The sequence below is a fragment of the Octopus bimaculoides genome, chromosome 1 (assembly GCF_046866305.1).
Source record: "Octopus bimaculoides isolate indiv1 chromosome 1, ASM4686630v1, whole genome shotgun sequence".
Classification (NCBI taxonomy): Eukaryota; Metazoa; Mollusca; class Cephalopoda; order Octopoda; family Octopodidae; genus Octopus; species Octopus bimaculoides.
In genome coordinates this window covers 154,178,782-154,205,829 of record NC_142928.1, presented here as the reverse complement: position 1 = coordinate 154,205,829, position 27,048 = coordinate 154,178,782, and the positions used below count along the sequence as shown (strand labels likewise).

At 32.4% G+C, this 27,048-nt stretch overlaps 1 protein-coding gene across 1 annotated transcript in view; it reads left to right on the top strand.

The window, feature by feature from the left end:
* Positions 1-27,048, top strand: part of LOC106869541 (uncharacterized) — a 502,813-nt gene that overhangs the window by 142,520 nt on the left and 333,245 nt on the right. The window contains exons 52-76 of the mRNA XM_089360195.1: positions 309-338; positions 695-724; positions 1,081-1,110; positions 3,942-3,971; positions 4,358-4,387; positions 5,408-5,437; positions 5,839-5,868; positions 6,602-6,631; positions 6,996-7,025; positions 9,575-9,604; positions 10,826-10,855; positions 11,460-11,489; positions 11,813-11,842; positions 12,197-12,226; positions 12,569-12,598; positions 13,895-13,924; positions 15,645-15,674; positions 19,723-19,752; positions 20,096-20,125; positions 21,150-21,179; positions 21,562-21,591; positions 21,940-21,969; positions 22,312-22,341; positions 25,924-25,953; positions 26,285-26,314. Of these exons, the coding sequence (XP_089216321.1) occupies positions 309-338; positions 695-724; positions 1,081-1,110; positions 3,942-3,971; positions 4,358-4,387; positions 5,408-5,437; positions 5,839-5,868; positions 6,602-6,631; positions 6,996-7,025; positions 9,575-9,604; positions 10,826-10,855; positions 11,460-11,489; positions 11,813-11,842; positions 12,197-12,226; positions 12,569-12,598; positions 13,895-13,924; positions 15,645-15,674; positions 19,723-19,752; positions 20,096-20,125; positions 21,150-21,179; positions 21,562-21,591; positions 21,940-21,969; positions 22,312-22,341; positions 25,924-25,953; positions 26,285-26,314 (750 nt within the window). The remainder of the gene's footprint in view (positions 1-308; positions 339-694; positions 725-1,080; positions 1,111-3,941; positions 3,972-4,357; positions 4,388-5,407; positions 5,438-5,838; positions 5,869-6,601; positions 6,632-6,995; positions 7,026-9,574; positions 9,605-10,825; positions 10,856-11,459; positions 11,490-11,812; positions 11,843-12,196; positions 12,227-12,568; positions 12,599-13,894; positions 13,925-15,644; positions 15,675-19,722; positions 19,753-20,095; positions 20,126-21,149; positions 21,180-21,561; positions 21,592-21,939; positions 21,970-22,311; positions 22,342-25,923; positions 25,954-26,284; positions 26,315-27,048) is intronic.

Sequence of the window (27,048 nt, the reverse complement as noted above, 5' to 3'; positions counted from 1 at the left end):
GCAACGATAAAATTGCTAAGTCTATTGTGTTTAAACCGGCGTATTTTCATTAGTGACTCAGTTATGTTACTTTAAACTAACTTACATATATCTAATAGTAAAAATATATATTACGTAAGAATATTATGATATTGAACTTTATCCCAATAGAATAGGAATAGAGTAGGAGAGCACTATGTAGATAAGTTCCTAAATGTATAATTAAGCCGATCCTCATTGTGAAGAGAGGCTGTTCCTAATTTGTATCAGCTTTTCTATCTTTATCTGATATTAAAATCTGATGTCATAATATTTTATTCTATATTTAGAACAACCTTCTCAGGTCGACGCCTCAGTTGGTAAGTGTCATTTAATGACATTCTCCTTCATCAAAGAAATTACATTATGAATTTTGTTATAATTTGTATTTCAATGATTATTGCTTTATTATTAGTTTAATGAAAGTAAACATTTAGCACAATCGACATTAATAATGAAATGACTTTTAAGACATTGTATCCTATCATAAATGGAATATGGAAATTTAATTAATATAATGTATAGTAAGTTTTATTGAAAAAATTGTGATGAAAGTATCCAATAAATATTCTCGTTTCGAATTATTGATAAATTTTATTAAAATTCGTCTTTTCGATACTTGAGTATTGTAACCATTGATGTAGACTATTAATTAATTGCGTTGTTAATTTCACAGAAATTGTTACTGAGACAGAATCTCGCATAGGTAAGCGCTTTTGAAATAATCACATAAGTTTCATAAAAATTAATATAAGTTTCGGAGAATATTTACATTCCTTCTATAGTAATTCATATTGCTAATAGTTTCCTTGCGTATTTATGCGAAGGAATATAATGTGAATGATTTCCATTTCTTATAAATTTTGAATGTTTGTAGAAGAGTTAATAACGATCGTAAACTTGATCAATCCTTAAAAGTACATCAGCGTAATAGAGAGTTGTGGATTACATACGTATAGTTTTTTAAAGTAGCTAAACACCCGGATAAATATAGATTGACAAAAATTAATCAATGAAAAAATGCAACTGTCTCATTGTATTTTATATTTAAAATTTGTACAGAAAAACCATCTGAAATTGAATCTACAGTTGGTGAGTTTAATTCAAAATAATTTCACTGGCTTTTTATGTTTGACTTCAGTGTTCGTGTATGGATTATTGTAGTGTGAAATCTGTAACCACGTAAATGTGTAATAAATTTGATATCTAAAACATATAACTTCCTCACGCAAACATGCGCAAAAATATTTCACGTCACACAAATCACACAAAAATATTTCATACCCACTTACACCCACATAAACAATCACGCATACATACAAACACACAGACGATGCATTGATCAATCACTGTATCGTATTCTGAAAACAGCATAAACAGTTGTAAGGGCATCGATGTTCTATTATTTCTGTATATTACGTTGTACTTTTAATTAGATTCTTGTATAGTAAGCGTATATTGTGTATTGAGGAATATGAAGTTTGCCAAAGCTGGCTTTTAAAATGAAATGTTTGCATATTTTGCTTTTCGCTTTTACTTCGAGGATTATAGTTTCTTTGGTGAATTTGCACGTGTTTAACTGGTGTAAAACATTTTCATTTGGTTGATTCTGGAATTTTGTTTATATTTTGTCTTCATTTGTGTATTTAAAATATCGTCAATACGATAGAACAGAAGGATAGGCTGAATGAAATAATAAGATAGACAGCCATTATATTGTTCAGAGTTTAATAACTAATTATCGTTTTCATTACAAATATTGATACATTTATTGTATAAATATCAATTTTCTGAAGAATTATCCTACATAGAAAGAGATAGAAATGTCCACACGCTTTTGATATGATTCAACATACACACACGCACGCAAACACACTACACGCATTCAAACTAATATATATGAACATACGCATTTTGACCCCGTCTAGCACATGAATGTATCGACAAATTTGCTGATCTCTAGGCTTCGCTATCTCGCTTCTCTTGGCAAGGTGGTTTTCTATCAGATTACACCATCATAGCATGAGTTGATAGTGATCTCTCAGACCGACAGACTGCCAACTCAAGTATTCTAGAATGTTGGGATCTGTCCTGCCATTATACGTCCTAAAAATAAAGAACCTACTTGTCAATTCCAACAACACTAAGTCCTGTAGTGATGATGCTTCATTCATATCTAACTTTCTTCAGTCGTGCACCGCTATATTAACTTAGACACTATATGCCAAACTTGCCCCGTCTCCATGGATAGACATCTCAAAACATTGAATCAGAACATCAAATGTTATTTCATTCAACAACACTAACACATACTCACTGCAAAAATCAAGAATATACTATTAGTATATGAGGACATACCTAAATCTTTTTGTCAATACAAATAGGAAGTCTCAAAGATTTCGAAGTTCTTTGGTAGCTTATGGGATATTTTCAGTATAGAAAAAAACCGGCTGTCTTCTTCCTATACAAAGGTTACTTGAGACCGAAAAAGACTACGAATACTCTTCAATTTCGGCGCAGAGTATTTAGTATTAATTCCACAAATATATCCTAGGACTTTGCACCATGCCAAACAACCAAGAGAACCCAGTCATGGCTGTCAGACAATTTCTGCAACCACATCACCCCCAACATCGGGCCACCTAACTCCCCAGACTGTAACCCCCTTGATTATTATGCGTGGGGCGCATTTGAGCAGAAAACCAACAAAATTCCATGTAAGACTAAAGATAAACTGAAGGCAAGGATTATGGCAGCATTGACCATCTACACTAACTATTCATACTCTAAAATATTGGGCCATCCTATAAATAATGCGGTTTTTTAATTGCATGAACTTCTTCGTTCTGCAAATCTAAAAGTTAGAAAATAGTGGTTAGTAGTCTGTTGAAATGCAGAAAAGCAGGAACATTAAAGCACATGCTTTCCAATTTCATGCTAGGTTTGGAGCATAACCACATCTACATATGGAGCATAACTAAAACCAGGAGTATATACTGGAGCATTGGCGGAGAGGGCAAGGCGAATTGACAACGGTGAATGACCACAAGAAGTGGAGTATTGGAAGATAAAATTTTGTAGGGAAGGTGAACGCCGCAAACCAGCCAATGTTAGGAAGAAGGATGATTCAAAAAGGAAAAGTATTTGGCAGGTCTCTATTGACGTTGATGGTTAATATCCCTTCCCACTTTACCACCTTCCTTTCCTTACACCTTATTATGTGGTGTAAGAAAAGGAAGTTTCCTGGGACGCAAATATCAAAACCATTTTCCTCAGGCAAGACAAAAAATACAATGATCTCTGTGAAAACAATGCATGGGAGGCAATATGACTTTCTACAGAGACAGGTAGTAGAGTATTTGTCAGAACCAAGATGCACTCGATGCTCAGGACTCTTGAACTAGCTGATGGAGAGAAAAATGATGTTAGAAAACTTTTGGAAGCCATGAGAAACCCAACTATTACATCTGCCTCAAGAAAGAGAATGTGAGGCGGAGTGGGAAAGTGCATTGAGGAGGATAGACACATCTGGCCCACAATCGCAACATCTGACTCAACAAAGCTTGTGCAGGTGTCACGATGGCAGGGTGCGAAGCACCTACAGAGCTACTTCACCGTCTGTAATATCCGCTCTAGCAATTGGAGATGAGAACAACTGTATCCTCAACACGCAAGTGTACGTACATACATACATACATACATACATACATACATACATACATACATGCGTAACTGTATACACACACACACAAATACATGAATACAAAAGTATAGATACATACTTATATGCATAAATGTATGTATTATAGACAACTTTATATATACATGCATTGAATTATTTTTCGTTAGCGCTGTTTAATTGTATATTCTGCTATGAAATATGTTTTGAAGTATCTTAATCACGTATTTCGTTAATTCAACAGAAGTTGTTACAGAAAAAGTAACTCGCACAGGTAAGCTAATGGAGAATTCTACTTCACACTATGTATCTACCTATCAACATAGCAATATTAAAATCACCAAATTTTTTAGTTGTTTACATATTAAAATGTAATTAAATCATATTTCTTCTTACTACATACATCAGTCATGAAAGAATTTTCATATGCAACAAAGTATAACTAACATATATATTATATAGAGTGTAACGTTCATATATGTGTATGTTATATGAAGTGTACGTAACATATATAAGGCTTGTTTTATTATATAGTCCAGATAATAATTATGAAATAAATGATTATGAAAAAAAATTGTAAAAAAAGCCTCATTAAATTTAGTGTTTGTTAGTCCCATGACGTAATTAATAGGAATACATAGTTATCTTTCTTTTACGTAGAAACACGTTCTGAAGTCGAATCTGCAGTTGGTGAGTGCAGAATTATTCTCTAGTGGTTTCTTGCTTTTGCTTGTTGTTGAGTTTCCTCTTGATGTCTTCCTATGTTTATGTAGTTTTCTGTTTTAGTATATGTTGTTAGAAAATAATAAATGTGCTGCACATATGATTGATCAAATATCAAAGATATTCTTTCTAATATTTGGTTCATGAAATAGTAACTTATTATGTTCCTGTTGTAAACCGGTTGAAAAAAGAAACCTGTATTTGTTGGGATAGTAGAAAGTAATATTATCTATAATTTATATTAAAAACAAAGAATGAACAAGCAAATCATATGGTATCACTTTAGAGCATTTAATTTATAATCTAAACATAGTGCTGAGTAGTTATAGTAAATAAGTGCCTATTTATTATAACAACTCCACACTATGTTCAAGTTATATATTAAATGCTCTAAAGTAATATCGTGTTTTGCTTGTTCATTCTCAGTTTTTAATATATATTTACCCGCTCCAGGACAAACCACTTGTAGCCATCTTTAATAGGCTGCCCCAACGTTACCTTTTCTTCGTTGCACTTCAAACCGGAGTTTTAGCGGTAAACCAAACTGACCACTTATAGTACATACCTATTACATTACGTCATCAGATGTAAACTCTTTCTATGATATTATATCGACTCTGTTGAAAAGTTTTGTTTGAATGTGGCGTAGCTTTTATCGCATTTCAGTGTTATGCATCATATGTTCGATTCATATAATGTATGTAAAAATAATGAGATCGTAAGTGTTGTATAAACCAAATATTTTTAACAACATAACATTTTCGTAAATGAAAATATTTACAATAATTCGATGCTTATACGCGTTTAAAATATTAGTAATGTGAATTAGCGCACACGAGGGAACTTGTATCTTAAAATGTTACGTATAATGGTAGAAGTAGTATATTCTAACGTTCTCATTTCCAAATATGTTGAACTATCATTGCTAACTTTCCAATTCTGAAATGCGTGAAATTCAGTAGCAATATTATTTCATTAATTTCACAGATATTGTGACGCAGGAAGAGCGTCCTAGAGGTGAGCAAACATCTATTTTCAACATTCTCTCAATGAACCTGAATTTTTGTTTCATACACAACCCGTAATTGTCTACGAAATTATCCATATATTTCATGAAGTAATTTGAAAATATTTAGCATATCTTCACATGAATGCCTGCAAAATATTGATGCGCAATAACTATTGCTGTATATGATAAGTTTGTTACATCTATAGTGTTTTAAACAGGCATATCTTCATAAGTAACTTAGATTGTAAACTTATATGTTGTGTAAGAATATTACAATATTGCACTTTATCCTGTAAAACTAGGAGAATAAGATGTAAATCAGCATTTCCTGATTACTTTTCCACATATATCAGTTTTTCTATCTATATTTGGTCTGAAAATCTAATGTCCTATTTTATTCCATACTTAGAACAACCTTCTCAGGTCGACGCTACAGTTGGTAAGTGTCTTTTAACGACATTCTCCTTCCCACAAAAAACTCTAGGAATTATATATATTTTATAATATTTAATATTATAGTAGTTATAGTTTCATTATTATTATATTTTGAGATGATCATTTCTTTTCATTAGCAAATAAATACGCGCAGTATATATTCCTTCTTCACTTGTTTATTGAAGTTCTTATTTTATGTCCATTGTTTAAAAATCTTTCCTCACACAACTGTGACCTCTTTAACGACCCTCCATCCCACGTGCCCCCTCCAGTTCTGTTTAGTCCATTCTGTTTTTCCAGACAATGGACATAAAATAGGAACAATAGTAAACAATTGAAGAACGAATATATAGGCCGTCTGTTTATTTAGCAAGAAAAATATGACCATTCTGAAATATAGCAATATCTGTTTAAACACATGATTTTACATCAGTGATCTTGTGAAACAAATTCATAACGTTACGTTTTGCTATTAGTTTTATAAAAAATAAACGTTAGTAGCACAATCTACATTAATGTGGAATAACTTTTAAGACATGTTCTATCATAAGTTGAATACGGAAATCTAATTAAATGTAATGCATAGTAAGTTTTATTGAAGAAATTATGATGAAAGTATCCAATAAATATTTCTGTTTCGAATTAATGATAAATTTTATTGGAACTCATCTTCTCAATACTTGTTCATTGTAACAATTGATGTAGACTATTAATTGAATGCATTGTTAATTTCACAGAAATTATTACTGAGACCGAATCTCGCATAGGTAAGCGCCTTTGGAATAATTATATAAGTTTCATAAATATTAATTGTTTTGGAGAATATTTACATTGCTTCTATAATAATTCATATTGTTGATAGTTTCCTTGTGCATCTATGAGAAGGAATATACATGAGAATGATTTCTATTTCTTATAAATTTTCAGTGTTTGTAGAAGAGTTAATAACGATCTTAAACTTGATCGCTCCTTAAAAAAAAATACATGAGCGTAACAAGGGTTGTGGGTTACATACATAAAGGCTTTTTTTAAATATAGGTAAATATCTGCATAAATATCGATAAGGAATTTTCATTTTTGAGTAAATAATCAAGCAACGGCCTTATTGTTTTTTTTTTTTAATTTGTGCAGAAAAACCATCTGAAATTGAATCTACAGTTGGTGAGTTTAATTCAAATTTCATGGGCTTTTTACGTTTGGCTTCAGTACTCATGTATAGCTTATTGTAGTGTGAAACTTATAACTACATAAATATGTGATATATTTGATATCTAAAACACAGCGCTTAATCCCACAAACATACGCATAACGAGTCACATATAAAAATCACCGACACACTCATACCCACGGAAGCATACACGCATATATACACATATTTTGAATTAGGGATCCTTCATTCAAATCTAGCTTTTCACAGCTATGTGTCATATTTCATTTAGATACAACATGCCAAACCTATGCTGTCTTCATGAATAGACACATCAAAATATTCTTTTCTACTCTAGACACAAGGCCCGAAATTTTTGGGGAGGGGGCCAGTCGAATAGATCGAACCCAGTACGCAACTGGTACTTAATTTATCGACCCCGAAAGGATGAAAGGCAAAGTCGACCTCGGCGGAATTTGAACTCAGAACCTAGACAGACGAAATACCGTTAAGCATTTTGCCCGACGTGCTAACGTTTCTGCCAGCTCGCCGCTTTGACACATCAGAATATTGAATGAGAACATGCAAATCTTTTCTTTTCAATAATGCTGCTCACACTCACTGGAAAAATCAAGAGCAGACGCTTAGTATATGAATACACAACTAGATCTGTGTGTCGTTACAAATTTAAATAAATTGAAGTTATCTGAGGGCCAGTGGAACATTTTCAATATAGCAAAATCTATATCTCAAAGTCTTGACATTTTATGGCCAGAAGTTACTTGTGACCAAAAGAGCTAAAAGCAGTTTTGAATTTCTCGTAAATCTATTGGGTACTGCGTTCATATACGGGATAGCACAACCATTACACACACAAATATATCCTCGACAGAATTTAAAGAAAGAAAACGAGTCCGACTGGCATGAAGTCGATTACTAAAACCCACTAACATTTTACTCGCGGATAGATATCTCGTGTACCTGTAAATTTTACGGCTAAAAAATATGGTCACTACTCCTTCAAGCTGGTCGGCTTCTTGACATAACCACCCAGATTTTCCCGATTTATTTGCCAGTACTCCTCTCGCACCTATAATTCTCTAGCACATCAGTACCTACAATTACTAGTAGACCAACTACACCATAATTTCACATTTCTGAAATTTATACTCACTGTTTTTTTCTGGATGACATCGAATTGAAACTTTAGGAAAACGCAATAACCACATCTATTGTAGCAGTGTCGGAGGCACGATGAAATTATGACCCACGCCCCTTCATGTAATCTCATTTAAAAACTAAATAAATCAAAATGGAAATACACACACACACACACACACACGCACTCGCGCGCACACACGCACATACACACACACACACACACGCATGGATGCTTTCTACATCCATTTGGTTATTCCCAACACATTCGTCGGTGCACCTTAGGCTCCTATATTTTGTATAACAGCTGGGACCACACTATAAATACTATAAGCAACAATTCATATCTTAATTTCATATTTGTGGACATTGATATTTTCAATCTTTTCGCAAATACATGGAGACCTATCAAAAACGAACGTTAACCGTGATTCATTTTAGTGCCTCGTAAAGGACGCGTTCATAGTACTAAGTTTATAAGAAAACAATATAAAAGTACATGCATATATAACCATATATACGATTATACATATATACACACATGAATATCTCTAACATATCTTTATACATAAATATCCATATGAATGTGTATATTTGTACTTATACGTACACACATACACACACACATGTACATATGCATAAATATATACAAAAATATACGTGTATATATATCCTTTTATTTGTTTCAGTCATATGACCGCGCCGCATAGAAGGCTTTTAGTCGAACAAATCAACCCCATGACTTATTTTTAAAGCCTAGTAGTTATTCTATCGGTCTCTTTTACCGAACCGCTAGATTACAGGGACATAAACATACCAACACCGATTGTCAAGCGGTGATTGTGGGAACAAACACAAAGACTCACACACATTGATTTATAAACATATATATGACAGGCTTCTTTCAGTTTCCGTCTACCAAATATACATATATCAATTCATGTAAATTCACATATATATAATGTCGTTAGGTAAATATGTATATATACATAAATATATTTATGTGTCTATATACTATTGACAAAGGCTTCGAAATTTCGGGAAGCTGAGCCATCGTCGGCTGAATCTTCAAAGCCGTTGTCTATACTATAAATATTTAGGAATAATAAATTTGTACACTACAAAAGTATAGAGTAGCCCTTCACATTAATGTAAAATTGCTTTTATAATAATTGAAGAGAAGCGAAACATTAATATGTCTCTCTATATAATTATAGTGAAATACATGTATATTTATATATAAATATACATATATACACATAAATACATAGATGCAAATTTGTATAATGGACAACTTCATATTATATATGCGTTGTAATTTCTTTCGTTAAACGCCATATGATTATGTATTCCGACATGAAATATCTTTCGAAGTGTTTTATCACATATTTCGTTAATTCTACAGAAGTTGTTACGGAAAAAGTAACTCGCACAGGTAAGCCAATGTGAAATTTTCTTTCGCACTATGTATCTTATTCTCAATATTGAAGTTTTAAAATTTCAAACTTCCCGAGTTACTTGTTTAATAAAATGTCAGTTAACCACCTAGATTTTTGTACATAGATTGTTGTTGAAAGAATTTTATATTAATTATAACTCACATACTATATAGAGTGTAACATATATATATATATATATATATATATATATATATATATATATATACATACATACATGCAAACTAAGAACCCCGTCCCTATAACGAAAAAATCGAATAGTGAAAGCCATACATACCCGAATCACATGTGATTTTGAACTTAGGAAAATACCCTTTGTTCTCATCAGTGAGCAATAATGATCCAGGGTTATAGAATTCTTTCATCTCAACCTATGTGTACGATGACCGTTTTTAATGCAGCATCAAATTTGAAAAGGTTACCGTAGTGAATAAAAGTTATTTAAATATATAAGAGGATACTATTATTTATAATAATACCGGTGGTTTAGCACGCGTAAAAAAAACCTATAACAGTATGAAGTATCAATTAATAATTGAGGGTAATAGCAAGTAGTACCAGCGTACTAATTAAGGGTAGTAGCAAGTAGTACCAGCAAGTAGTACTAGCGGTCAGAATGACCAAGCCATAAGTTGTCACTTAAACACAAGGGTGAAAGCGGGCAAATAAACAAAAACTAAGAACCCTGTCCCAATAATGAAAAAAAAAAAAAAAAAGAAATCAAAAATTGAAAGCCATACAAACCCGAATCACCTGTGATTTCGAACTTTGGGAAATAAACATTTGTCTTCATCAGCGAGCAATAATGACCTAGGTTTATAGAATTCATTCATCTCAACCAATGTGTACGATGATCGTTTTAGTTCTTGTTCATTTGCCCGCTTTCACCCTTGTGTTTAAGTGATAACTTGTGGTTTGGTCATGCTGACCGCTAGGTAGCACGCTGGTACAACTTACTAGTGCCCTTAATTATTAATTTATATATATATGCTAACATTTTGAGGCGTTTTTAGTTTCTTTTTTAAAAATGTTTTGCTCTCATTACTTGTCACTATTAACTGCGTTATTAGAAAACAACACGTTTTACAATAACTCTGTTAATATTTTGAAAATAAAAGATTACAAACACTCACACACACACACACACACGCAGTGATTGTTAGTCTTAGAATTACAAATTTATCTTTTCTTTTACCTAGAAACACGTTCTGAAGTCGAATCTACAGTTGGTGAGTGGGAAATTAAACACTTAGGATTTCTTGCTTCTGATTGTCGTTGAGATTCTTTTTGGCGTCTTCGTATAGTTTTGCGTACTTTCTAGTTTCATTACTTGTTATGTCTCACATGTTTAACTAATTATCGCAGGATATTCTCTCTAATATTTAGTTCATGAAATATGTGAAGCAGTAACATATAATGTTCTCATTGTAAGTTGGAGGGTGGGTTTTTAGAAATTAATATGATCAATAATGTTAGACCCAGTCTGTTTAAAAGTTTCATTTGAATGTGTGCAGCTTTTGTCGTGATTTTCTTATTTATATAACGTATGTAAAAATGATGAGAATCTTTTCGATTATCGTAAACCAGAGGCTTTTATGACATACAAACGTTAAAAATGAATATATTTTGTATATTTTAACACTTATAAGTATGTAAATCATAAATGATGCGAATTAAAATACGATGGAAAGCTAGTTTCTCACAAATGTTGTGTATAATGGTAAAAGTAGTATATTCTAATGTTCTTTTCAAATTAGCTGAAATATCGTTGTTAGGTTTTCAGTTCTAAAATGCGTGGAATTCAGTTGCTATTTTATTTCACTAATTTCACAGATATTGTGACGCAGGAGGAGCGTCCTAGAGGTGAGTAAACATCTATATTCGACATTCCCTAAGCTTCACATGAATGCCTGAAAAATAATTCCTATTGAAGTATATGATAAATTTATACAGTCTCTAGGGTTTAATCTCGCGTATTTTCATAAGCAACGCAGATACGTTCTAAGTTATCCTAAATATATCAGACTGGAACATATATATTGCGTAAGAACTTTACAGTATTGACCAATATCCCCCACCCCATGAAGAAAAAAAACAATAGCAATAACAAGAGAGTAGTATGTATAATAAGCACTTTTACATAGTAAGTTCTGCAAATCTGATACACTCTTTCATTCCATATTTAGAACAACCATCTCAGGTCGATGCCACAGTTGGTAAGTGTGTTTTTTAATGAGATTCCCCTCCTCCATAAACAAAATCTTTTCTCTATGTTGTTATAAATTGTATTTTAGTTATGAGTGTTATTATTATTCTTATTACTTTTATTAAAGTACATATTACCAATAAAATTTACATTAGTGTGAACAAACGTTTTAATCATAGTGTATTGTATCATATATTAAATACCGAACTATAATTCATGTAATGCATAGTAAATTTTGCTGGAGAAACTGAATGAAAGTATCCGATAAATATTTCAGTATAGAATTATCGACATATTTTATTGAAACTCGTTTGTACCAATTGATGTAAACTATAGTTAATTGATTGCATTGTTAATTTCACAGAAATTGTTACTGAAACTGAATCTCGAGTAGGTAAGCGTCTTTGAAATAACTACACGTTTCATAAATGTTAATAATAATTATCAAAGAATATTTACATTCCTTCTAATGTAATTCGTATCGTAAATAGTTTCCTTGTGCATATCTGAAAAATATACTGAGGAATGAATTCCAATTTTAATGTGAAATATATTTAAGTTTGAACACTTAACCGTAAACTTGCCAAAACTTTAAAATAATATAATAGTGTAACAAAGGTAGTAAATTACAAATACAGGAAATATTTTAATATAGTAAATGTCTGAATAAATTAAAATTTTTGTGTGAAATAAACAAGCAGCTGACTTATTGTACTTTATTTTAAAATTTGCTCAGAAAAACCATCTGAAATTGAATCTACAGTTGGTGAGTTTGATTTAAAACTGCTTTACTGGTTTCTTATGTTTGGCTTCAGTGTTCATGTATGGATTATAGTAGTGTAAAATAGATAAATATGTAATAGATTTGATATTTAAAGTATAATTCGTAATCACACAAACATACACGTAACAAGTCACACACTAAAAGCTTACGCACTCATATGCCCACAAAAACACATACGCATACATACACACAAACACAATGACGATGCATACACCAAACAATATTTTAGTCGCTTTGCAGATACAGCATATTTCGTCGTTAAAGCGCTAGTGTCCTATTATTTCAGAATATCACGCAACACTTTGAATTGAATATTAAGTGAAATGTGTATTGGCGAGCATGAAGTATAGTAACAATGGCTTTAAAAATAAAATATTTGCGTTATTTATAATTTGCTTTTTGCTTTCTCTTCATGGATTATAGTTTCTATAATAAATTCGTACAAGTTTGACGTTGCTGGTGTGAAATATGTTTTCGCTGCTTGTGTGATACTGAGGTTTTTGTAATATATCGCCTTCATTTGTCTACTTAAAATATCTTTGACGTTATAGAATGGAATTCCTGAATTAAATAATAAATCAGTCAGCTTGGAAATAAAGAAGCAATGATATTGTTCGTAGTTTAATACTAAGTTACCGTTTTCCCTACAAAAGCCCGTATGCATAATTTACTGATTCAATATCGATTTTGAAGCAAAATTACCCTACGCACACATACACGCGCACACACACGCACGCGCACGCACACACACACACACACACACACACACACACACACACTGATATAGCGGAATGTACGCCTACCCACGCACACGCACACACAAATACACGCACACGTACACAACCGTACACACGAACGTCTGGATAAATTTGCTGGTTGCTATGCCTTAGCTTGTTTCTCCTCTTCTGGAGAGGTGCCTTTTTATGAAATCTAACTTTCTGCAGCTAGGTTTCGCTATGTTAAACATATCACATAATACATGCTAAACCCGCACTGTCTCTATGAATAAACATCATAAAATATTGAATGAGAAAAGGCAAATGTTATCTCCTTCAACAGCTATATCGATATGAAATAACATTTTAGAAATATGAAAATATTTTACTTTAATTCATACGATGCTTTGGAGGTTTCATTGAAGAAATTGAGATGAAAGTATCTGATAAATATTTCCGTGTTGAATTATTGATAGATTATATTGAACTCCGTCTTCAATACTTGTTTATTGTAACAATTGGTGTAAGCTATATTTAATTGATTGCGTTGTTAATTTCACAGAAATTGTTACCGAAACCGAATCACGCATAGGTAAGCGCCTTTGATATAATTACATCAAGACTAATAAGATTTTTCTGAGAATATATATATATTCTTCTTATAGTAATGCAATATTGTTGATAGAATATACGTAAGATTGCCTTCGAATTCCAATAAATTTGCAATATTCCTAGTTAATAACGAACATAAACTTGATCAATCTATAAAAATGTATTAGTGTACCAAAAGTAGTGTATTACAAACACGCAAAGTATGTATGTATGCATGTAAATATATATATATATATATATATATATATATATATATATATATATATATATATATATACATATATTTACATGCACACACACACACACACACACACACACACACACACACACACACACACACACACACACACACACATATATATATATATATATGCATGTATGACTACAGGACGTCACAGACAGTAAACAACATGAAATACAAAAAACAAATGAATTCAATACGCAAACAACGAGAGAAACAAATGAAAACAAAACAGAACAAGTAACACAGAGAACGACCCTTCATCAGTTGTCGGCTGTCTATCGATTGAACGACAGTTGCTCCCATAAGTACCGAAATACTTTTCTCTCCTTCAACGTTTTCTATCTGTTTGTCTCTCACTCTCTCTTTCTATCTCTCTCTCTCTCTCTCTCTCTCTCTCTTCCTCTTTCTCCTTTTCTCTCCCTCGATCACACGTGACCATCGTCCATCTTTCTTTTCAGGGCTGTCCTAAGGACTGGACGTATCCTATCTCTCTCTTCTATCTTTTCTCTTGTCCAAGAAAATATTTCTCCAGCGTTTGCTATTTTACACTCGTTTTGGTCTAAAAATCTGCCATGTTTGTTTTCCTTTGGTTTCCTTGTATGTCTCCACTGTCCTGTTTTTATTCCCAACTTTGACCATCCCTAAATCCCAAATTTTATTTTGGTACATGGGAGCAACTGTCTTCGAAATCTCATATTGTCGTTTAATGCTCGAAATGAGGAGTAGATAGACAGCTGACAACTGATGAAGGGTCATTCTTTGTGCTACTTATCCTGTTTTCCATTTGTTACTCTCGTTGTTTGCATATTGAACTCATTTGTTTTCGCATTTCATGTTGTTTACTGTTGGTGACGTCCTGTACCCATACATGCATATATATATATATATATATATATATATATATATATATATGGGATCAGGAGAGGCTGTGTGGTAAGTAGCTTGCTAACCAGCTACATGATTCCGAGTTCAGTCCTACTACGTGGAACCTTGGGCGAGTGTCTTTTACTATAGCCTCGGGTCGACCAAAGCTTTGTGAGTGGATTTGGTAGATGGAAACTGAAAGAAGCTCGTCGCATATATATATATATATATATATATATATATATATATATATATATGCATATATATACTAAAGCTGCAGATACATCACAAAAGCTGTTAGTCAGAGTTTCACGTTCCCGTTTGTTGGACATCCTCAACCAAAACTGCCCGACGAACGGGAACGTGAAACTCTGAGCAACATTTTTTGTGATGTCTTTGCTGCTTCATTAATAAAGCACACGCACACACACTCACACACACACACACACACACACACACACACACACACACACACACACACACACACACACACACACACATAGATAAAGATAGTGATGAATTTAGAATTTGAATTTTTGCGTTAAACAATCAAATGACGTTCTTATTGTATTTTATTTTAAAATTTGTTCAGAAAAACCATCTGAAATTGAATCTACAGTTGGTGAGTTTAATTCAAAATCAATTTCACTGGCTTTTTGTGTTTGGCTGCAGTGTTCATGTATGGATAATAGTAGATGAAATCTGTAACTATCTAAATGTGTAATATATTTGACATCTAAAACATAGAACTTCGTCAAACAAACATGCACAGAAGTCATGCACTAAAATCTCGCGTAGATAGTTTGTATACCGACAGAAATATATACGCATACACACACACATAAACAAATGGACACAACGATGATACATATATGAGACAAACTGACACCGTTTTAAAGAAACAGCATATAATGTTGTAAATGCGCTAATGTATTATTATATCGATATAATATATAATATTTTAAATTTGTGTTATACAGTAAGTAAAAATGTGTAATGAATGGCTTGAATTTTGGCAAAGCTCTCTTTTAAAACAAAATGTTTGCAATTTTATATCTTGATTTTTGTTTAGTCTTCATAGATTATATTTATTTTTGGAGAATTTGTATTAGTATAACTTGCGTTGCTAATGTAAAATGTATTTTCGTTTGATTGCATCTGAAGTTTTGATTATCATATTTTATATTCATTTGTGCATTAAAACAGACGGCTTGAAAATACAGAAGCAATGATATTACTTGTAGTTTAATATTCACTTATCGTTTTCATTACTGATGCCCGTATGTGTAATTTTTTCATTGTATTAATATCGTTTCTACAGAATTACCATACATATATACAGATACAGAAACGCGCGCAGATCAGTGTATTTTGCTGAATGCACGTGCACGTGCACACAGACACATACGCACACACATATTAACCTGGTATGGCACACGAATATCTTCACAAGTTTGCTGATCACTGTGGCTTCGTTTGTCTCTCGTCCTCTAGACAAATGATTCTCTCTCAGATCAAAGTGTTTTTTTGTCAGAGGGCTTTCTGCCTGATTAACTTTCAAGTACAGTATTCTAGAATTTGTGGGTCTGTAGTCCCATTCTATCTTCTAAGATTAAACAATTTGCGTGTCCTCAATTCCCCAAACATTCAGTCCTGTACCGATGATAACATTCTTCATTCAAATCTAACGTTCTGTAGCCTTGCGTCATTATATTAAACTTACCACATACCAGACTCGCTATGTAACTATAAGTAGACATCTCAAAATATTGAATGAGAACATGGCTTTGTGTCATTGCAAATTTAAAGTTTAAAGATATTTGGTGGTTAATGGGTCATTTTGAGGCTCTCTTCTTCATGGCTGGGTATAATTTATTCGATATCGAAAGAAATACAAATGCTCTTCAATTTCTGCTCAGATTATTTAGCCCTAAACCCACATGCGAGATGGTGCAGTTGCCACACATATATTAGATCAAATCTAAAGAAAGGAAGTCAGTCTGATTGGCATGATATCGCTTAACAAACCTCACCAATATTTGATTTGCATATAGATATCTCATATTAATCTACTACTGCATATGTAGCGACTACTTCTCTGAGCTGGTTGGATTCTTTCCACAGCCACTCAGATATTCCCAACTCACTTGCCAATGAGTACCTATACTCACTACTACAACTACCATTTCACATCAAAATTTCACACCCGCAGAATTTATACGCGGCAAAAAGAGCAATAACCGCGACTACTGTGTCAGTATCAGCGGCCTTACGGAACATGGTCCAGACACCTTTATCAAATCTAATAGAATAGCTAAACGAAAAAGAAAGGAAATCACACTTCTGTATGTATGTGTGTATATATACACACATGCGCACACGCAGACACGCACACACGCATATATATTGACATATATATATGCCAGCAGCACAATCGGTTAGCGCGCCATACTTGTAGACAACACCTTCCTTGTGTTAGCCACAAACCGGGAGATGTATATATATATATATATATATATATGCATATTTATATATATATATACGCATATATATATATACATACATATATACATACATACATACATACATACATACATACATATATATATATATATATATATATATATATATATATATATATATATATATATATATATATATATATATATTTGTACGTGGTTTGATTCTTTCTACAACCACGAAGTTTTTGCAGAGATATTAAATCGAAATTTGTCAAAGAATGTTAATGTTGACTATTTTAGGGATCTTAGAAAGCCTGCGACGCTGTGCAGAAAAACCTATTCTCGGTAGTATATTAACAATAAAACAAATTAAAATGAATATACATGCATTAATATCCATACAGAATTATATATACAAACTAACATATGATAATAATAATAATAATAATAATAATAATAATAATAATAATAATAATAATAATAATACTGTCTATGTGATCTCAAATTTTAAAGCAAACACATAATTTTCTTATGGTTTCTTACACATTCACTTGAACAAAACTGTACAAATCCAGATATATGGTACCCTAGGCATAACACCTACATGAACTTCTAACTTGTTGTCTCTTGAGGTCTCTGGGTGAGACTTGGATCCAACTTGTACAAATGCAAAACAAAAGTCAAACACAAAATAATAATAATAATAATAATAATAATACGGTCAGGTAAATCATCTTTTTATGGATAATACAATGATTTATGCGAAAAATGAGAAACTGAAAGTCTTCTACACACTGTTCGGATTTTCTCTAATGGTGTAGGTATGGAATTTGAATCGAAAAGTGCGCTGTTTTGAAAATGAAACGAAGTTTTGAAGGAAACCAGACGATTGAAATGCCAAATGGGCAAGCAATGAAAGTGGTTGAAAAAGGATAGTGTTATAAGTAATTGGGGATATTGGAAGCAGGTGAAATAAAACATGAAGATATGAAACAAATTACCAAGGCCAGTAGGGAAATTATTACAGTCAAAACTGAATTTAAAAATGCTATTGAGGCATACAAATTCATGAGCAGTACTTCTAATCAGATATGGAGTTGGAATTGTAGACTGGACCAAAAATGACATACAGAAACTTTACGGAAAAACTAGAAAGCTATTGATAATGTATAGAACCCGCCATCCGAAAGCCGTAGTTGAAGAGAGATGAGGGTGGAAGAAGCTTAATTGCTGTGGAAGAGTGTGTAAGGATGGAAAGAAAAAGCCTACTAGAATATTTACTGAACAGCACAGAGAAACTTTTAAAGACAGTGAATAAGGAACAGTTATCAAGAGTGGAATAGGAAAAAAGGGCAAAAATGAAATTCAAAGAGAGCACGTTAGACAGATTGAAGTGACATCTTTGTATGGTCAGTTTTGGTAAGCCAATGAGGATGTTTGTGGAATAGAATCCTGGACTTGGTTAAAAGAAATGAGCTATAAAAAATAAAAATAAAAGCAGAGAGTGTAATTAATTGTAGCAGCCTAGGATCAAGCGATAAAAACAAACAACTTGAGGAAAAATGTTTATGTGGAGAATGTATCAGAAAAATGTAGTGTCTGTGGAAATTGGAACGAGTCAGTGGCACACATTATTGCAGAATGTCACAAGTCGGCACAGGAAGAATTTATGAAATGGAGGTATGACCAAGTTGTAAAAGTTTTACACTAGACCTTTGCCAGAAATGGGAATTTGAAGCTGGAGACACATGGTATGATCATCGGGTCGAAAGAGTACTAGAGTCGGAGAAATGTAAGATTTTGTGGGGCAAGAAAATATTAGACCAGACATAACAATAATAGACAAAGAAAAGCGAAGTTCCTTACTAATTGATCCATCATGTCCGTTTGATTTCAGGACCGTGAAAAAAGGGACAAAAAAATAATAATACAATCCCATAAGATCTGAAATTGCAAAAATTTGGAGTATGTATATATATATATATATGCATATATATATATATATATATATATATATATATATATATATATACGTGCATAAACATACACACACACACACACACACAAATTTCCACACATAAAATTATGTATTGTGGGCGATTTAATATCTTATATGCGTTAAATTGTTTTGTTTTAATCGCTATATAATTGCATATTCATCCATTAAATATCTTATATAATTAACCAAGTATTTCGTTAATTCTACAGAAGTTGTTACGGAAAAGGTAACACGCACAGGTAAGCTAATGCGGAATTCTATTTCACAGTATTCAACTAACTATATACATAGAATTATTAAAATATTTAATTTTCCGAGTTACCTGTTTATAAGATGTAATTAGTTCATATATCTTCCTCTTCCAATTTTTATCATTCCCGATAGAATAAAGTGTTACATTCATATATATTTTATGAACTATACGTATCATTTATGAGGCCGATACATTTTGCGATAAAAATGTTTTCCAAAATAAATTATTATAAAATGTAAATTCAATAAAACAGCCTCAATGTATTTTAGTGTCTGATAGTCTTATGATGTAATCAATAAGATTACATATTTCCCTTCTATTTTACCTAGAAACACGTTCTGAAGTCGAATCTACAGTTGGTGAGAAATTATTCTCTATTATAGTTTTGCTTCTGTTTATCGCTGAGTTTTGTCGTTGAGATTCATTTTAATGTCTTGATATATTTTTCTGTAGTTTCCTGCTTTCACAATATGTTAGAATAAGAATAAATGTGCCCCACATATGTTTGAATAATCATCGGAGGATATTCTCTCCCTTTCTTGAGTCATGAAATATGTGAAGCAATAACTTATAATTTTCTTACTGTTAGTAGAAAACAAGCAAGTGTTGAGATTATAGGAAGTAACATAATCAATAACACTGTAAAAGCTTTGTTTTTATATGTGGTGTAGCTTTTACCGTGTTTCAATGTTATAGATCCTTTGTTCAGTTCATATAACGTATGTAAAAAATGTTGTATAAACTAAATGCTTTTTATCGTCGTCTTGGCACTCCGTCAGTTACGACGACGAGAGTTCCAGTTGATCCGATCAACGGAACAGCCTGCTCGTGAAATTAACGTGTAAGTGGCTGAGCACTCCACAGACACGTGTACCCTTAACGTAGTTCTTGGGGAGATTCAGCGTGACACAGTGTGTGGCAAGGCTGGCCCTTTGAAATACAGGTACAACAGAAACAGGAAGAAAGAGTGAGAGAAAGTTGCGGTGAAAGAGTACGGCAGGGTTCACCACCACCACCTGCCGGAGCCTCGTGGAGCTTTAAGTGTTTTCACTCAATAAGCACTCACAGCGCCCGGTCTGGGAATCGAAACTGTGATCTCACGGCCGCAAGTCCGCTGCCTTAACCACTGGGTCATTGCGCCTCCGCAAGCTTTTTATCACATAATATGGGAAATGAATTTATCTACGATATCTCAATATCTAAACGTTTTTAAAATATACATAACATCAATCACAGTACAAAGGAAACCTGTTTCTCACAAATGTTACATATTCTAGGACAACTAAATGTTCTCATTTCCAAATTAGCTGAAATATCGTTGTTAAGTTTTCAATTATGAAATCCATGAAATTCAATTGCAATATTATTTCATTAATTTCACAGATATTGTGACACAGGAGGAGCGTGCAAAAGGTGAGAAAACATCTATTTGCAACATCATCTACAAAATTGTCTATATATTTTATGAAACAGTTTGAAAATACTTAGCATACCTTCACGTGGATGCCTGTAAAATATTGATGCATAATAATTATTGGTGCATCTGATACAATTTTAAAGTCTATCGCATTTAAACTGGCGTAGTTTCATAAGTAACTCAGATACTTGTCTTTTAAACCACCTTACATATATCAGACTGTGAAAAAATATATATTGCGTAAGAGTATCATAATATTACAATAGGAGAGGAGTATGTTTAATAAGCAGTTCGTAATTGAATTTATACATATATCAGTTTTTCTAATTATGTGTAGTCTAAAAAGTCTGATGCCATAATCTTTTATTCCATATTTAGAACAACCTTCTCAGGTCGACGCCACAGTTGGTAAGTGCCTTTTAATATGAATCTTCTTTTCTACAAAGAGAAAAGCTCTTAAGCATTTTATTATATGTAATACTTTAGTTATGATAGATTTTATTATTATTTTTATTAAAATAAATATTAGTTACAAAATTTAACTTAGTGTGGACTTATATTCTAAACATCTTAAATAAAATGCCAAACTTTAATTCATGCGAGGCATAAGTTATACTTGATAAATTGAGTTGCAAGTATTCGATAAATATTTCCGCCTCGAATAATTGATAAATTATATTGAAACTCATTCTTCAATATGTGTTTGTGACAATTGATGTAAACTATAATTAATTGAGTGCGTTGTTAATTTCACAGAAATTGTTACTGAAACTGAATCACGCATAGGTAAGCGCCTTTGATATATTACTACATTAAAGTTAAAAAATAGTTTCCTAAGAATATGGTAATTCATATTGTTGATAGTTCCGTTAAGAATTTATGAGAAGTAATATACATGAGAATGTTTTCCAGTTTTAATAAATTTGCAATATTTCTAGAAGAGTTAATAACAAACATAGACACCTGATCAATCCATAAAAATATATTTGCGCAGTAAAGGGTTGGGCATTACAAATTCACGAAGTATATATATATATAGGTAAAAATTTAGATAAATTTAGAATTTGAAGTTTTGTGCGAAATAATCAAACGACTTTCTTACTGTATTTTATTTTAAAATTCGTTCAGAAAAACCATCTGAAATTGAATCTACAGTTGGTGAGTTTAATTTAAATTAATTTCACTGGATTTTTGTGTTTGGCTTCAGTGTTTATGTATGGATAATAGCAACCTGAAATCTATTACTACTTAAATGTATAATGTATTTGACATCTAAAACATAGAACTTCGTCACACAAAGACACATAAGTCACACACTAAAATCGCACGTACATTTACATCCACAGAAATATATACGCATACATATACATAAACAAATGAACAAAATAATTATGCCTATGTGAGACAAATTGGTATCTTTTTAAAGAATCAGCACATGCAGTTGTAAAAATATGCAGTTGTAATTTTTTTCGGTATACTTGTAATATTTAAAATTAGAATCATGCATATTAAGTGATTCATATATTATGTGTGTGGAAGAATATGAAGTTTGAGAATGCTGGCTTTTAAAACGAAAGTTTTTTTATTATTAATATTTTACTTCTCTTTTCTCTTCGCGGATTATATTTTCTTTGGTTAATTCGCACATGTATGACTTGAAGTTGTTGGTGTAATTACGTCTTCGTTTGTTTGTATCTGAAATTTTAATTGTCGCATTTTGTTTTCCTGTGTGTATTTAAAATATCTTCAATAAGATAGAAAATAGTTAAGGCTGAATTAAGTCACGCACTAAAATATATTAAGTAAGAAATTAGGCCCCTGAAAACGAAGAAGCAATGGATATTGCACGTAGTTTAATAGTAAGTTATTGTTTTCGTAACAGAAGCACATATCTCTAATTTCTTTATTGTACCAATATCGATTTTCTGGAGAATTACTCCCCCCCCCCACACAGACACACACACACACACACACACACAGAGAAATGCTGCGTGCACTGTTATATAGCTGAACGTACACACACTCATACTATACTTACGCACGCATATTCACCCTGATTAGCACTTGAATTTCTTGAGAAATTTGCTGATCTCTGTGACTCCTCCCACTGTGCTCTTTAATCTTTCACTGTTTACGGGGACATACCCGATATTTGGAAGCACGCTTCAGTGTATCCCATTCGAAAGAAAGTTAACCCACCCCAACCCAGCCAAGTATTGCGGTATTGCTCTCAAGGTAATGTAGATGGTCATTATTAACATTGGCGTTTTCTAGTATCTTAAAATCTCTGTCAGTTTCTCTCTCTCTCTCTCTCCTCAGTGTCCACCAATACGAGACCCACGAGAAACCCACCTTCTTATATAATCTGCTAGTGGCTTCTCGCTTTGGAGAATTTCAACAAAAGTATTGTTATTGTTTTAGACATGAGCCAAGCCTTTGATCGTGACTGGCGTAACTTTCCTCGAAACTGCTGTCCCTGTGCCAACATTTGAGACCAATGTTACAATGAAAGGAATTGTAATATTTAATAGAAATAACTTACAATGAAAGGAATTGTAATATTTAATAGTAATAAATTACAATGAAAGGAATTGTAATATTTAATAGAAATAAATATTACTATGAAAGAAATTTACATTTTATTTCAAGAGGTGGACTAAAGAAATTTAAAGGCAAAAACAGATTAGGTGTAAAGATTATCACGCGGCAGGTGAAGTAGTTTTGAGAGTCAGGAGAGAAAATTATAATAATAAAAAGTAAAAGTTTCAATGGAAAATATTCAGTAGTCGAAAGGATTTCAAATAATGTATGTGTAAAGCTTCATTTTATTAATCGCCACATAATTCTGTATGTTGTCATGAAATATCTTTCAAAGTATTTAACCACTATTTACATTGGACAGATATGTGTCCTCATCTTGTTTGTTGTTACCACAACGTTTCAGCTGGCTTACTCTCCAGCCTTCATCAGGTATCCTGGTAGAATCTTGAACCCAATCCTGGGTTCTCATTCCTAACGTATTTTTGCTGATGTTGTTGTTGTTGTTGTTATTATTATTATTATTATTATTATTATTATTATTATTATTATTATTATTATTATTATTTATTCAAGGCACTGCTTGGAATTGAACTCGCAATCTTGGGGTTAGTATCCGGTAAATTTTGATCCTTTTACTCGCACGATTTTCACTAAGAAAAAAAAAAAAACTAGGATTTTTTGCGGGGAATCAAGTACCCTGACCTCCTAATATGCTTCAAATCCCTTATTTTGGTTCGGAAACAAAGTCTCAGAAATTTTACCCTCTCCCAACACTTTACAGAAATACATTTTCCAGAGTGTGAATTACATGTTTCATTGTTAAGTATATATATAGTAGAGAATGTGACATTTATGTTGTGCATATTTGGTATATATATATATATATATATATGAGAGCGTATGTGTGTATGTAGACAGGTAAAAATTCACCGACAAAGTGCTACTTACTTCTTTGCTGTCAAATAAATAGATTTATTCTCTTTTTTCCTCGGTTAAATATTTTTAGCTTTATACCAGCGTTTTAGGAAAATGAAGCAGATATCTTTCGCGCCCAAATTAATTTGTGTGTGTATGTGTGTGTGTGTGTGTGTATGTGTGTGTGTGTGTGTGGTCGGAGGGGGGAGAAAATAAATTTGCCTCTCTACAAAGAAGTGATTAAAATAAATATATCTTAATTGTTGTGTGAAAAAGTATATTATCTTTTAAATACATCCTAAATTTATAGACTATATCTTGTGTGTTTAAGAAAAAGAAAGAAGTTTTTTCACCTACATTACTGTGTATGTGTGCGTGAGAGAGAGAGAGAGAGAGAGAGAGAGAGAGAAGAGGTATCCAGTCAAAATACTTGCATCAGTACCTGGCTAGATATTTATTTATTTCCTCGGAGAAAAAATAAATATCTAATATTTTTCTTAAAACGCTGGTATAAAGCATATTAGGAAGTCACCAGAATTCATTCAACGAAACAAAATTTCAAATGATTCCGGAACATTGGGTGGTGGTGGTTCCCCCTTGTTTTTGAACAAAAATAAGGGATTTGCAGCATATTAGGTCAGGGTACTTGATTCCACGCCAAAAAATCCGAGTTTTTTTTCCTTATTGAAAATCGTGCGGGTGAAAAGATCAATGGGGTGGGGTGGGGGTGAAATTTCCGAGGCTTCCACCACACCTCACCCAGTTTACTGGACCCCAAACTGAGTTTTGTAGTGTATTAGGAGGTCAACGGAATTCATTGAACGAAAAAAAAATTGCAATGATTCTTGGATGGGAGGGGGGTCCCCTCCCTCGTATATTCTGAACCAAAATAAAGGATTTGCAGCATATTATGAGGTCAGGATATTTGATTCCACGCAAAAAATCTGAGTTCTTTTTCTTAGTGAAAATCGTGTGGATGAAAGGATCAAATAATACTTTGTAGCCTGCACTCTTAACCATTACGCTATATGTCGTGGGCATATGATGCTATAATAATAATAACATCAGAAAAAATTCCTTAGGTATGAGAACCCAGGGTTGGGTTCAAAATTCTATCAGGTTACCTGATGAAGGCTGGAGAGTAAATCAGCCGAAATGTTGTGGTAACAACAAACAAGATGAGGACACATATCCGTCCAATGTAAATAATGTAAATAATGTACAGAATTCCACATTTCTAAAATATAGAACAGCATTTAACCACATATTTAATTAATTCTACAGAAGTTGTAACGGAACAAGTAACTCGCACAGGTAAGCTAAAAGTCCTTCATATCAGCGTAAAATATTAAATATCTCTATTTTCCTAAGATATTTGTTTACTAAATTGAAATTCAATCGTCTTTTTCATAGTGGACACATCATCCGTTAAATAACTTTTTGGAAATATCTCAAACAAATAAAGTGTTCTTATATAGAATACATAAAGTATACCTAGCATACACAAAATTTTTAACTTTTGAAATTATTTCGAAATAAACTGATTTTATAAACATGATAATAGTGTCGAATCAACCAATATAATTAGTATTATTTGTTCTGTTTGATGTAACTGAGATATGTATTTATCCTTTCAATTACATAGAAACACGTTCCGAGGTAGAATCTACAGTTGGTAAGTGGAAGATTATTCTAGAATAGATTTTGCTTCTGCTTGTCGACGAGTTTCATTTCGATGTCCGATATTTTTGTGTTGTTTCTTGATTTATCATCTGTTGTTGAGTAACAATAAGTGTTTCTCACACTTGTTTGGCTAAACATCAGTGGATATTCGTTACATTGTTTTATCAGTGAAGTATATGAGACAGTAATTTATAATATTTATAAGGCACATCGGCAGAAAAAGACGTATTTTTTTTACATTTAACGACGTTCTGAAGTTTTTAGAAAATATATATGCTTCAGTAACATATCATATATGTTAAGAGAACGCTGCTGGCCCATTTCATAATATCTATAACTAATGTAATTCTTTTTAAAAAATGTGATGTGGCTTTGATTGCAATGTGGAGTGGCTTTTATCGTATTATCGAATTTCAGTTCTATACATCGTATGTTCTATTCACGTAATAAATATAGAAATGGATTGATTACCTTTTTCTTCGTTATAATACTTGTATGTGGGAATGGTGTTTTCTATGGGTGAAAATAAATTGCTCTTTTCATAACCCGAATTGTTTTCTATAAATTAATAACGTTGGAAACAAATGTATTTACATGATCTAACCTTTATATGCGTCACAAATATGGATTATTGTGAAAGGAGTAGAAAGGAGAATTCGTTTCTCACAACCATAACGTATACTGTTAGAACTAAAACTTTCTAAATTTCCCATTTTCATATTAACT